A 14,500-nucleotide genomic window follows, 5' to 3' on the forward strand; every position below is an offset into this window, starting at 1 on the left:
TTTTTACAGGAAGTTATGTGCTTTAAATGGATGGTGTGTACCCAACCTAATATGCAGGAGAAACACAATGTCTATAATGTTGACTTACCGTATTCATTAATGATCATTCAGGATGCTGTAGTAGCAGATTTTCTTCATTGAGAAGGTATTGGAGCAGAGGTTCTTCCCAATGCTATGATTCTGCCATGCCAGAGAACCCTGGGAACTGTAGTGTTATATGAGGAAATCTTTCATTATACTAATTCCCCCCACAATTCTATGGAGGAAGCCATGACAGTTACATCATTATAATCCATTCCAAAGCTAGCACAATATTTTCTAAAACTTTACCCTTTCCCCTCCCCTGTGACCCACACCTTCTTCAAATCTGCTCTGCAGGGTTGGGAAAACACCCACGTGGGAAGAACTTACTTCTAGATCATTTGTTCATTTCCCAGGTGAGGGAACACCCTTTTAAATAGAAACATGGAGTCAAGAGAATAACAACAGATTCAATAGAAACTGGGTTTATTAATGCTATTGCAATAGGACAACCTTGCTAACCAGTTGTTCAGCAGAACTGCTAGTTAGAAAAGACTAGGGCCATCTTAAGCATATCCTGTGCCACGGTGCAAAGCTCCCTCCGGTGCCCGCCCTCCTGTTTCCTAGAGTTGTCTACCTTTTTTTAAGGGAGAACGGCACTGCCAGAGGAGCTGGAGGAGGCGGGCAGTGACTGGAGGGCGGCTCGTCTGCAGGGAAGAGTCAGAGGCTGGACACGGTGCCTCCTGGCTCAGCTGGCCTTTTTGTACCACTGTGGCCATGGCAGACAGAGGCTCCGGGCATGGGGATGCTTCGGTGCGGCATGGTGGAGGCGGGCGAGGGCGGCTAGCTCATGCCAGGGTGCCGCGTCCAGCCTCCACCTCTTCCCTGGCACCCTCCAGAACTTGGTGCCCTGGCACCCCATGCCACTAGCCTCTATGGGTAAGACACCCCTGGATAAGACTGACATGAGGCACATCAGAACAATATATAGCAGTTTCAAACACAGCACACAAAAAGTCATAAAACTTCAAAACATCCTTCTACATGCATCAAGAAAGGTAGACAAGTCATGGGATGTAAAGATATGTACATGACTCTACTTTGGAATCGACTTTCTTGGGGTGCCCCAAAACATTAGGTCTCAACGATCTCATTTTAACCCCAGTTTCCTTGGCAACCAACTTTCAGTAGGGACTGTGGGCATTCCAACCCCACATTTTACTTCCCTGTTCCCATGTCAAAGAGCTTCAAGAAGAGATGCTAATTCAAAACAGACATAGCAAAATGTTTTGGCTGACTATTTGTGTCACTTTCCATGTCAGATAGGAGATGGAACGCAGCATAGAAGGAACTGCAGTGTGGAAAGCAACCCTTTGAGAACATTGGAAGTTAATCCCTGTTATTTCTGTTTTCCCAGAGATAATTCAATAACCAAGATTTATAGCTTGGCTATCATTAATCACGACATAATAACCTCTGCCGGTAGAGGGTTGACCAGAGATATCTAGTCCACCATGTTTCCTCCCTGGAAGTTTACTTCCCCGGACTTTTGATTATGACTTTTATACGGTCTGCTGAATTTTTAGGATTTTATCTTTGCATGTTTTTAATTGTTGTGATTGACATATCATTCTTTTTCTCTGCATGCTGCTCTGATAATTTTATCAATGGGATCCCAAGATTTTTTTTTTTAAATAAAACTCTCTAGACTGTGCTGAACGAATTACATCAGCAGATAGAGGCTCAGCTAAGCCTTTTGTTTCTTTTTGTTATAAATTTATTTGCCAGCTGACCATGAGCCAGAGAAGAACAAGCCACTCACACCAGGAGAACAAGTTAGCACTTCTGGTAAGTAGACCATTGCATACTGCTAGTCGGGAAGGAATATTGCTGGTGGTGTATTCTTGTAAATGTAGATGCCAGTTTGGGCATGATTGAGCCATTTTTAAGCACTTTCTGCAATGTGAGTTCTTTAAAATCACAAGTAAAGGCCATTCTCAGCTCTACTTCCTGATATCCTTTAACTCATGGGAAGCTGTGGCTTTCCAGATGCTACTGAACTCCATCCATCCTTGGCCATTGGACAGTGGTTGGTGGAGATGGGAGTTGGAGTCCAACCAATCTGGAGGGCCATGGATCCCTGCTTCAACTGGAGATGCTGGTGAATGAATTTAGGACTTGAGAATTCAAGGCATTTGCGGGGGTTCCGGTTCCGGTCGCAGGAATGGCTGACCCTTTTTCCATCTTTCCGACCTTCATAAGGAATTTGGCGGTTGCTAGGGGAGTAAATGGCAACCTCCCCACCTCTCCGGGGGTTACGGAGAGGGCCGCAGGCCCGCAGATGCCCCTAAACCCACCCCGACTGTTCAAGGGGTGGGGGGGCCAGGGCTGAAAGCACTTATGGAGGAGCGGAGCTCCCCGGACGCCGACCTGCGTAGCGGGATCTCCATGATTAAAGAAGATAATTGGGCTTAAATTCATGGACGTGCTTCAAAAAGGAAGGGCAGAAGCTCTGTTTATTGCCAAGGAATTTTCGCTGCTGAGCGTGAGGAGTGAGGGAGTATATCATCGGCAAGAAAGATTGATTGGGACGCCACGAGAAGGGAAGTGAGTCTTCTTTATTCTTTCATACACTCTACGAGTTATTTTATACCTTCCCGGACGTGATGTCCTGTTTGTTTGGAACAAATGAGAAATGGAACTTAACTGTGTGAGTTAGACTCTATAAAACTATTGATATGATATGGTTAGAAGCTGTAAAACTGTTGAAGAGAGGGCCCCCCCTCCAACTGGACAATCGGAGTGCGGCTGGAAGCGTTTGGATTTATGAGGTGTGACGCATTTGGAATTTGAACAGCGATCTGAAGTTAAGTTCAGCTATAGGGCAAGGAGAGCTATAAATCTGTTAAGAGTTTCTACATAATGTGACAGCTGTGCCTATGCCCGGAAAGCTGTAAATTTTACTATGATCGTCTGCAAAAAAAACGTCGAGAAGAAAACGAAAGTGATCTGAGCTTTTCAAGATGGCGCTGTTTTGTGTTGAAAGACCTACGCAAGAAGAAAGCACTCCAGACAAAGAGGATTTATGGGGATTTAGGGGGAGGCCGGACTGATTAAAACTCACACAGGAGAATGAATATATGGGAAATCTCATTTGATGCTTATTTCAGCAGCGGTGGAAAAATCGGATGAATGGACGAAAGAAGAAAATATTTTAGTGATTGCAGGGGAAGATCGAGACTATCATGGATTATGAGTGACTATTTGGACTTTAGAATAAAGACGGCAGTAAGCAGTTGCGAGAAAACCCCAATTTTTTGAAGCATGGGAACTCCAAAATTGTATATGATTTGGTATAATATTCGGTTTAATTGATATGGATTTGTATAATTTGGAATAATGGATGTGATATAGTTGTATTTTAATTGGAAAATTAATAAAAATAGATTGTAAAAAAAAAAGAGAGAATTCAAGGCATTTGCTTACCCACTGAGTGATGGGCCCTCTCCTTTGATAATAAGACTAGCACTTATAATTCATTCATATATTTATTGCAGATCCATTTCGTATATTCTCCTCATCATTGCTCAGTGATTTAAATGCAGACAGGTTACATTAAAAAGAAATGAAATAAGCATTATTTTAAAAATAATCACAGTTGCCAATAAAGAAATACAGGATACGTAATAAGTCAATAATAAAACATATGCAGAAGAAAACAATGAATGAATGGCCTATGATTACAAAGGGTTCCATGGTCTAAGTAAAAATAATAATGGTACATAATCAAATGGGGAATAAGGGATTTTGGGATCATTGGATTCTGAACACTTTCAAGACTTTTTCTCGATTTTCTGTTCTTTCTTATAGTCCCCAATGTGGCTCTTGAAGGGAAAGCATTTCAGTCCAGTATCTACAATGCGCTTGGAAACCCTGAGAATGCCATCGATGGGTCTATAATTAGTGACTATATGCGTGGCCACTGCACACACACAGAACTAGAATTTAACCCATGGTGGACAGTGGATTTGGCAGAAGAGTTTCGTGTGTCCAGGGTTAGCATCACCAATCGAGGAGACTGCTGTGCAGGGCGGATAAATGGGGCTCAAATCCGAATCGGAAGCTCACCAGTAAAAGGAGGAATCACAAATCCATGGTACGGTAACAGAGTGGTGTTATTGACCGGATCATACTTGACTTTTCTTCCTTAAGATCCTAAGAAGAGCCCTGCTAGATCAGATGAAGTCCAAGATTGAATAGTCTAGCACCTTGTGTTCTGTAGTAGCCAACCACATGCCTGCTGGGACCCCATATATAGAACATGAGGACAACAGCCCTCTTCAGCCATTGTCCCTAGTAACTCAGAGACATGTTGCCCCTCACCCAACCTACAATATGACTTCTGGTTAATACTAACACACGGACTGGTTTCCATTCAAGGTGTGCGACAATCAGGTCATTGGCCCCAGGGGCAACAGCCATTTTTGACTGTGGAGAAATGCAAGGACGTTATGTGACTATCACCATCCCAGGCATTCGTTTCCTCTCACTGTGTGAAGTTCAAGTGTTTGGTGAAAAGCTACCTTCCTCGTGTAAGTGCGGAGTTTTCCTTCTCATGTTGTGGTTTGGTCGGCTGCTGACCGATGCTGTCTTTGGAAAGAAGTGGGTGGCAGATGTCTAGGCCAGGAAGTCTTTAATGGCAGGGGAAGCTCTGGAGAAGGCAGACATGGCATCTATGGGATGCTTCATGTCATATATGCTTCTTTGTCTTTTAATAGCTGCAGTATCAAGTGATGATGTACACCAGAGGTGGGGAATCTTTAGCCCATAGGCCTTTATAGGCTGGCTAGGCCTTCCTGTTTGGAAAGCCATGCTCACTTGCCCTACAACGGACGACATATAGATGACTTTAACATCTTCATGAATAAGATGCTGATGCCCTGAGGGTAAAGCTGTGCCGGTAAACCTCTACCCTGCTCTCCTAGAGGCAAGAGAGCTTTACCAGTAGAAACCTGGCAACTTTATTTTTAAAAAAAATATATTTATTGGATTTTCAAACAAAAACAGAACACGCCAAAATAGCAAAAAAATAATAAAAAAGAAAAAAGAGTTACAAAAGCAAAAACAACAAGACAATAAAAAGAAAAAAAATAAACAATCATTATATAAACTCATTTCATAACATAATTTCGACTTCCCCGTCCCTCCCTTTCCGAGCCTTTATGATGTCCCAATTTGCGCAGCTTTCAAATTATAATCATATTACATAATACACATAATCATTGTCCAATTACAATTCATTACAATTCCTTTATATTAGTCACTTATTATTGTTTTTTATTCCAATCTCACTTCCAATATACATCTCTTTCTTATTAAAACCCTATTCTTATATTTCATTATTCCATTTCATAATTTTCCAACTCTCTACTAGCTTCCTTTAGCCTATTTCCCCCCCCTTAAAATACTCTAACCAATTTCAATCAACAACTTATTTCTAACCTATTACAATTCCTACTACCCCCCTCTATCCCCTGGTTAGCAATTCTCTAGTTGACAGTCCTTCATACAGTCCAAATTCAAACCATATAATCCATCCCAATCAGAATGCCACTTCTCTTTCAACCCACACCATCCCTGAACCACTTCAGCCCACCCTCCTCTCCCCATCCCTTCTTCTGTTGTTGCAGTTTCTTAGCTCCCTCCCACCTCCATCTTTTCCTTTTCTTGCCCTCCCATGTAACTGAACTGTTGCCTGGGATTCGCCTCCCTCCTCTCACTAGGGGGGCTCGATCCCAGGGCAAATCTTTGTCCTTTACCACTGCTTGGTTGGTTTTACCAGGAGCCCGATCCCTCTCTCTCACTGAGGGGCCAGCATCCTGGATTTTTTCTTCTTTTGGGGCCTCCTGTTTGTAATCTCTCACAGGCTGCACTAGAAACCTGGCAACTTTAGTTAAGACAAGGCTCAGAGTTCGATTGTTGACTCAGTCTAGAATGTTTACACCTGTTCTTCCCTTTCCCCATACCCATTATATTCATTGACATTCCTGTGGGACACTGACAAAATTCTTCTCGAGTTCTGTGCTATTTGGGGGTTTGTGAAACCAGTGATCACCATCAACCAAGTATGCTTTGTTTTATTTTAGTATGATTTGACACGGCTCAGATATTTTTAATCACATAGGAAATCTTGCTTTGTCATTCAATATATGTTTTGTCTAGGAGATGAAAAAGAGACCTCATCTGGAACTAGGCAAGAAGCAGAAGGTCTGTCAATGATCCTCACATTCATGTGTTCCAAAAGCCTAAAACGTTATATAGAAGACATGAACAACCAGTATTTATTTAGCTGATTAGTTTGAATCAATATGGTAAATTTGGTCTTCTTCACCTCACCAAACACTTCCAGCAACTCTACACTTGTCCCTCTTGTTCCTAAGCCTCTATAAGGCACCTCATTTCATCTTTTAGGGCACAGCCCTCCTTCCCACCCAGCAATCCTTAAGGCAGTGACCTGGGACCCTTCAGATCTTATTGGACTCCAACTCCCATCAGCCCCCACCAGCATGCCCAATGGCCAGGGATGATGGGAGTTGAAGTTCATTTTTTCCTTGGAACTCAATTTGCTCCTTGGAGCTGGATTCACACTGAACTCATTCACGCTTGCTTCCTGGTATGTTTGCTTAGAAATACAACAAAGCGCCCAGATTGGAATCATTGTCATATATTGCTAATCTTTTGCTTGCATTTATTTCTTCCACTAGTTTCTTCACCAATTGAACAATGGGAAAAGCCAAGAGAACCAAAACAGCCATGGGAAGAAGCAAAAGAGAAGTGGCAACCCTATACAACGGGTAAGCTGACCCTTGTACTGAAGATGGATGTGAATGATCAGACCTGGTGGTAAATGTATTTTTCTTACAGATTGCATAGGAAACTTACCCCAGAGTTCCTGTATGCTCACACAGAGGACACTTGATTTATAAGAGCCAATGTTAAAATATTACTGTTGATATAATAAACCACTCTTCCCTAAGTACATCCTATCAAGCAGTTCCTACAACTGTGGATAGGAACATGACATTTGGGTGGCATAAAGGAAAAGCCCTCGTGTGGACAGAAGTGCTTAAATACACACAGAGAAACAATGGCTCATGTATGCATGGATGCAATGCCCTGGTGTGCACAGATCCCCCAAATGTTAATTATTCATTCCACCAATATTTGAGAGCCTACTTTGCAAGTTCCCTTTCCTTCTGGATAGTTTTGCTAAGCTGTTTATTAGTTGAAACACCTCTCTTCCTTTGGTTCCCCCCCCCCCTTGTAGTCTACAATGCAGCTCTTGAAGGAAAGGCATTCCAGTCCAGCATCTTCAATGATCTGGGATCTGCTGAGCATGCCAATGATGGCTCTACGTCTGCTGACTATTTGCGTGGACACTGCACTCACACCCAAGAAGAAGCTAATCCGTGGTGGACAGTGGACCTTAGGGAAAGATTTGATGTGTCCAGTGTAGTGATCACCAATCGGGGGGACTGTTGTTCGGAAAGGATAAATGGCGCTGAAATTCGAGTTGGGGAGTCAGATGATGAAGGAGGCATCAGAAATCCCAGGTATTGCCAATGCCAGCTACCCAAGGATGCCAGGTCTAGGACTGGGCATTTGACTGGTCAGATTTAGTCAACTGGCCAATCAAAAACAGTAAAGCAATGATTAAGTATTTCTTAAAGCATTAACTTTATTAGAAGAATAAGCAAGACTCTTTCACAATTTACAGTAGACTAGCTATTTTTTTTAATAACAAGAATACAAAGCTGAAAATGAATGAACTGCAGCTTAAATCTTATGTTCATTTTTCACATGGTCTAGTCCTCATCTGAAGACTGCAAAAAAGCAAAGCCAAATAATACTTGGTCAGTTTACTGGCTAAGTGACGTGCTAAGTGACAGTATTGGACTAGTGAATTGACTGGTATCCTTGCCCTATATTGGATAAAGCATTCATTAGCATAAGACCTTGCCCATGCTTGCCCTTCACCCACTGCCAGATATTGAACTTGTTGCTGATTGTATTCTTTAAATCTCTCATTAAGGCTAACATACTGGCTTCCATTCAAGGTGTGCCACCATCACTTCATTGGGTTTGGGAGAAACAAAAAAATATCAATGTGAAGGAATGCTGGGACGCTATGTGACTATTACCATTCCAGGCGAAGCCAAATATCTCTCCCTCTGTGAAGTTCAAGTTTTTGGTCACAGGAGAGCTCCCACAGGTATGTATAAAAATTTCCCAACAAATACCTGAGTTGGTATTTGTTGGCATAATTACTTTTTGCTGGAGAAACAGTTGTCTGAGCTGGGTATGGGCACTTTCAGGGGTCTGAAATACAAAGTTCTCAGTACTCTAGGCTGGAATATATTGTTACTGCTTTGAGGGCTCAGACTGGTTGATGATTCCCTTCAATATTGTTGATTCTGCATATATGAGGTTAGACTCTATACAAGGAAACCAGTCAAACTAGTTACTCCGTTCAGGTAATGGCCTTAGCGGGCCATGTAAGTCCTGACATTCATATTAGAAAGACTTATGTCTCACAACAAATGTAACTGATCTGTAGAAAACACAACCTGCAAAAGGGACAATGCATGTACTTTTGTAAACATGTGAGTTTTGGGTGCTGTTGGAAGATGGACACAAAGAGACATGTGTGCTTTGTGCTGGACCCAAAACGGAGTTAGGTTTTCCCTGGAAACCTAATGGAAGGAAACATCTATTGGAATGTTAATGCTGTGGAGGCCTCTGTCTTGTGCTCTGGTTGTATATATTTAGAAATAAACCATATATCCTAAAGAAATCACAGTCTCCAAAGATCTTCATTCCAAGGAAATTGAAACCTGGGTAAGTGGCAGCACACCTGGAGTCTCTTGCTGCTTGGAGATTGGGGTGCACATAACAATATCCGTTACAGGTAGGTAGCCGTGTTGGTCTGACGTAGTCAAAACAAAAAAATAAAAAAAATCCTTCCAGTACCACCTTAGAGACCAACTAAGTTTGTCATAGGTATGAGCTTTCATGTGCATGCACACTTCTTCAGATACACAGTGTTTATTGTGTATCTGAAGAAGTGTGCATGCACAGGAAAGCTCATACCAATGACAAACTTAGTTGGTCTCTAAGGTGCTACTGGAAGGAATATTTTTATAACAATATCCATTAGCCTTGTGACATTTGTTTATCAATCTAGCTATTATCTATCTCTATCTATCTATCTATCTATCTATCTATCTATCTATCTATCTATCTATCTATCTATCTATCATCTATCTATCTATCTATCATCTATCTATTATCTAATCATCTATCCTATTTATTTTTCCCTAACAGGGAATTAAGGTGGCTTACATGTAAAATAGGAACAGCTACCGGTAAAAACATTGGGGGAAATATCACTAAAAACAATAAAGCTTTAATATCTCTATCTCTGTCTCATCTACACACACTCAAACACACTATTAACCAAGGGAAAAGGGCCAGTTAGCAGATGACCATACCATGGGCACATCTAGATTGGCGACTCATGTTGCTGTCCAATCATTTGTATCTCTACTGAGAGCTACAAGTTGAATTGTGTGTGTGTGTGTGTGGTGTGCGCGTGCAGTCTGCTATGTTGCATCCACACTAGTGGGTGTGACAAAGCTGAGATAATGACACTGCATTGTTCAATCAATATGTGGAAACCCAGAACCAGTTTTCTTGTTTAGTTGTGTGAGCATTACTTTTCCTTTCCTGCAGTTCCCAATGTGGCCCTCAAAGGTGAGGCATCCCAGTCCAGTACCTACAACCGACTAGGAGTTGCAAAGAATGCCATTGATGGGTCCACCTCCACTAATTTTTTGCGTAAATCATGCACTCACACGGATAGAGAGCCGAATCCATGGTGGGCAGTGGACTTGAAGGGAGAATTTGATGTGTCTAGCATAAGCATCACCAATCGAGAAGACTGTTGTGCAGACCGGCTGGATGGGGCTGAAATCCGCATTGGCAACTCCTTTGAGAATGGCGGTTCTGCAAATCCGAGGTACCTGCTGGTTTAATGTTCTCAAGGGGATCGCAAGAATAAGGCACAGAGAAGACAATACAATGGGAAAGATGAGAAAACGCAGAACCACAGATATAAAAAAATATATATCTGTGTAATACAATGATCTTCCACTATTCATCTGTATCTTTTATTCCCCCCCCCATTGTGGATCAGGTTGACCAGTGGTCATCCAGATATGACTGGACTACAACTCCCATCACCCCTGACCTTTGGCCAGGGACTCAGTCAGTTAGAGCATGAGACTCTTAATCTCAGGGCCTTGGGTTCGAGTCCCACAATAGGCAAAAGATTCCTGCATTGCAGGGGGTTGGACTAGATGACTCTTGCGGTCCCTTCCAGTTCTACAATTCTATGATTCTATGACTGATGGGAGTTGGGTTCATGTAACATCTAGAGGTCCACTGGTTAGCCATTCCTGGCATAAATCATGTTGCAGTTGATGGTGTCCTTCAGTCACCTAATTTTAATAAATATGAATGGATTTCTTTTTCAAGGTGTGCCACTATCACCTCACTAGGTGCTGGAGAGACCCGCAATTACAATTGTGGAGGATTCAAAGGGCAGTACGTAACTTTGACCATCCCAGACACTCAGTATCTCACCCTGTGTGAAGTCCAAGTGTTTGGTGTGAAGGTGGATTCATCTGGTGAGTAAAAAGGTTTCTCGGATATCAGATCTGACGTGCATGGCAGCTACCCTTTCTTGGAGACGTTTTGGTTCTGCAGAGATAGTGATTTCTGTGGAGTAATGTAACATCTTAGAGTTTGCCCACACTTCTGCTGGTGTGGTCTCTAGAAAGCAAGGTTTGATTGGCAGTGGACCTGCACTTTCTAGGCATGGGTATGGGCTGTTTTCCCCTTGTCCTGCTCCTTTCCGAGAGCAATAGATTGGAACAAATGGCACTCCAGGGAAAACCCAAGTTGCCATTTGGTCTGACTGAGCACTAAAGAGTGGTTTTCCCTGGGGGAAAGCAATGGGATGAGAAGAAATGTGGATAAGCCCTTAGTGGTCCAATTGATGCCTATCCCCATTTGGTAATAACTGAGCACCAGGCTCAGCATTACTGACATTTATGGCGCTGTGGGTTAAACCACAGAGCTTAGGGCTTGCCGATCAGAAGGGTGGCAGTTCGAATCCCCGCGACGGGGTGAGCTCCCGTTGCTCGGTCCCAGCTCCTGCCAACCTAGCAGTTCGAAATTACGTCAAAGTGCAAGTAGGTAAATAGGTACCGCTACAGCGGGAAGGTAAACAGCGTTTCCGTGCGCTGCTCTGGTTTGCCAGAAGTGGCTTTGTCATGCTGGCCACATGACTTGGAAGCTGTACGCCGGCTCCCTCGGCCAATAACGCGAGATGAGCGTCACAACTCCAGAGTCGGTAACGACTGGACCTAATGGTCAGGGGTCCCTTTACCTTTTTATGAGTTCAGCACTAAACTGTTCTAAAACAATTGTGCTTTTAGTCAAGACATACCCATTTGGAATGCAGAAACTGTAAATGTGAACAGGGACTTTTATCCCAACAGCCAGAAAGCAGCCACCCTAAGGAGACAGGTGGAGATTGGGCAGATAGGGACTCTTTCCCCTCATCATCTGAGGAAGCTCAATGTTGTCAGAATTGGACACTTCTTCTTGTTTTGGATGTAGACACATATAATCATCTTCCCATCTTGAATTCTGCAGGACATCCAGACATCCCATCTGAAAAGGAAGAAGCATAATTGAAAGTAAGTTCATTTCTCTTCAAATTCACAGATCTCAAAGATCTGCCCCCGCAATTTTTGCAGAGGTCTACAAGGACTTGTTCTGAACTCTGCCGTGGACTGAAAGTTTTGGGCCTCCACTCAGACAGATCCCCCCCCAAAATTTGGCAGGGAGGCTTGCTTCAAATGGGCACCATTATTTCACATGCTTAAGAGCTACCAACCTATAGGAAGTGGAGTTTTAGGCTATGCAGGTCTGAGTACAGTCACATCCTTCCGTATAGGAACAAAGACCTCAGGAGCTGAATCAGAGAACTGCCTCTATGTTCAAATGTTGTGTTTATGGTGATATATACATTTATGGTGATATAAATCTGTCCATGGTTTTAATGTGTGACAGCTGTTTTGTATCCTTCCATATAGCAAAGAAGACCTGGCAATGTTCTATTGCTTCAGCTAGGCAAAGAAGACAATTTTCCACTCTGCAAGCTTTGCCAATGATTGCTCCTAACTGAATTTCATATCGTTATCTCTCTTGAGTTTATTTTATTAGGTAGAAACCCCTGTGTGTTTTTGTTTGTATTGTTTGCTGTTGTTGTCCTTGTGTATTGTAGATAATCTTGGATAATTCATACAGAGGAGGAATATACAGTATATATTATTTAAAAAGAAAATAAATACTTGAGGCTGTGGTCACCCCACATGAATGTGTGAACTAGCCTTAAAAGGCCGTGGACTTTTCTAATAAGACAGAAGACAGTTAATATTTTAATTATTAGTTTTAATAACCTGTATTGCATGTTTAATATTGTTTGCAGTATGTTGTCCAGGGACAGCAGAAATGTTGCAGTATGTTGTTTCATGGGACAGCAGAAATTGTGAAACCAAGAGCCCATACATTTGTAGAAAGACACCACAAATTATCGTTAGTAGGTGCTAACAAGGAACAACCCTGGTTGGCTGTCTAGAACAGGCATCCCCAAACTGCGGCCCTCAAGATGTTTTGGCCTACAACTCCCATGATCCCTAGCTAAGAGGACCAGTGGTCAGGGATGATGGGGATTATAGTCCAAAACATCTGGAGGGCCGAAGTTTGGGGGTGCCTGGTCTAGAAGAACCTGCACCCAGAGGGATGACAACTCCTTCCATGACTGCTAAGCCCACCTGCTATTTATGTACAGGTCAAAATCCCAAATAAACAGTAGAACTTGCAACTCTATGTGGCTGGATATGTTGTCTGTTACAGGTAGGTAGCCGTGTTGGTCTGACGTAGTCGAAACAAAATTTAAAAAGTGTGCATGCACATGAAAGCTCATACCAAAATAAAAGCTTAGTTGGTCTTTAAGGTGCTGCTGGAAGGAATTTTTTAATTTTGTTTCGACATATTCCGTTATTTGTCTTACATACTTTATTTATTTACATAGTTATAACTCTCACTTTTTCAATGTGGTGGTATACCCAGTGGAAACAATGTAAAAATGGCAAACATATCAGTAAAAGCTGTTGGGAAGCAATCTCAGATTTGAAAGGCCTCCGTGACTGAGTCAGACCAATGGGTCCATTTGGATCAATATATGAATGTACTGTAACAGAGATGGAACATGTGAAACCACAGCATGGCCCATAGGCTTTATTTCCATGTAGAATATATATGGGAGAAAACCAACCATGTTATTCTGTTGTGGCAAAAACACATCTGGAATGAACAAAATGGTGATTCTGTCCAACAGGTGAGGTAAGGGTTTGGCTGTACCACTGAGCTTCACTGTGGACCAGACTCTCCTGATTGGGTGTCGTCCAGATGTTGAACTACAACCCCAGGAGCCCCAGTCAGCTTGGTTGGAGGAGGTTACTGTAGGCAATGGGTTTTTGAGATCACAGATTGTACTGCTTGCTTCCTACTGCCATTCAACTGTCATTCCTCCTCCTTTATGGCCATGTTGCACAAAGCTGCCAACTGATCTGATAATGGAGACACTCTTTCTTTCTTTCTTTCTTTCTTTCTTTCTTTCTTTCTTTCTTTCTTTCTTTCTTTCTTTCTTTCTTTCTTTCTTTCTTTCTTTTTCCTCTCTCTCTCTCTCTCTCTCTCTCTCTCTCTCTCTCTCTCTCTCTCTCTCTCTCTTGTAAGCTGATTGAGTTTGTTCAAAACTTACAAACAGGTCCATCAGGCTGTTCCCAAGGCTGTCCTATTTTCCAGATTAGATTACATCTTTCGGCCTTGAATAAATATTGCTACAGTCAAATAATGTTGATTTTCAGGAACTGAAGCTGCTAGCCTTGAACTCTGTTGCAGAAAAAGTTGGATGGATATTGACAGCCTTCCAAAAACCACCAGGCAGCAGAGTTTCAGCTGTCTTTAGCTAGGCAAGATAAAATATATTGCATGCCTCCCACCCTGCTTTTACTCTTGGGTTGGAAAACAGGGAACATGGTCTTATAGCTGTTTAGGAATGGGTGCATCTGTCCATTTTAGTTTCTCTCAGATTTCCCTTCTTCCCTTCTGAAGTTCCAGTGATGCCAACACTGGATTTCCCAGGCCAGTTGACTGCATGTTGACTGGGGCCCTGGCATCCACCCATTCTGTCCATTGGCAAGAACTGATGCTTATGTAGATATATAAAATTATCCTAGTCTGTCTCATGGGGCAGTTGCAAAGTTAAAAAGAGGGGAGAGCAAGG

At 42.5% G+C, this 14,500-nt stretch overlaps 1 protein-coding gene across 1 annotated transcript in view; it reads left to right on the forward strand.

The window, feature by feature from the left end:
* LOC118090813 (uncharacterized) overlaps positions 1–13,039 on the forward strand; it is a 34,576-nt gene extending 21,537 nt beyond the window's left edge. Inside the window, exons 10-19 of the mRNA XM_035127048.2 lie at positions 1,810–1,869; positions 3,892–4,177; positions 4,462–4,613; positions 6,786–6,875; positions 7,349–7,634; positions 8,139–8,293; positions 9,814–10,099; positions 10,618–10,769; positions 11,803–11,846; positions 12,246–13,039. Of these exons, the coding sequence (XP_034982939.2) occupies positions 1,810–1,869; positions 3,892–4,177; positions 4,462–4,613; positions 6,786–6,875; positions 7,349–7,634; positions 8,139–8,293; positions 9,814–10,099; positions 10,618–10,769; positions 11,803–11,840 (1,505 nt within the window). The 3' untranslated portion in view covers positions 11,841–11,846; positions 12,246–13,039. The remainder of the gene's footprint in view (positions 1–1,809; positions 1,870–3,891; positions 4,178–4,461; positions 4,614–6,785; positions 6,876–7,348; positions 7,635–8,138; positions 8,294–9,813; positions 10,100–10,617; positions 10,770–11,802; positions 11,847–12,245) is intronic.
* Positions 13,040–14,500: the final 1,461 nt, after the last annotated feature.

The sequence above is a fragment of the Zootoca vivipara genome, chromosome 10 (genome assembly GCF_963506605.1).
Source record: "Zootoca vivipara chromosome 10, rZooViv1.1, whole genome shotgun sequence".
Lineage (NCBI taxonomy): Eukaryota > Metazoa > Chordata > Lepidosauria > Squamata > Lacertidae > Zootoca > Zootoca vivipara.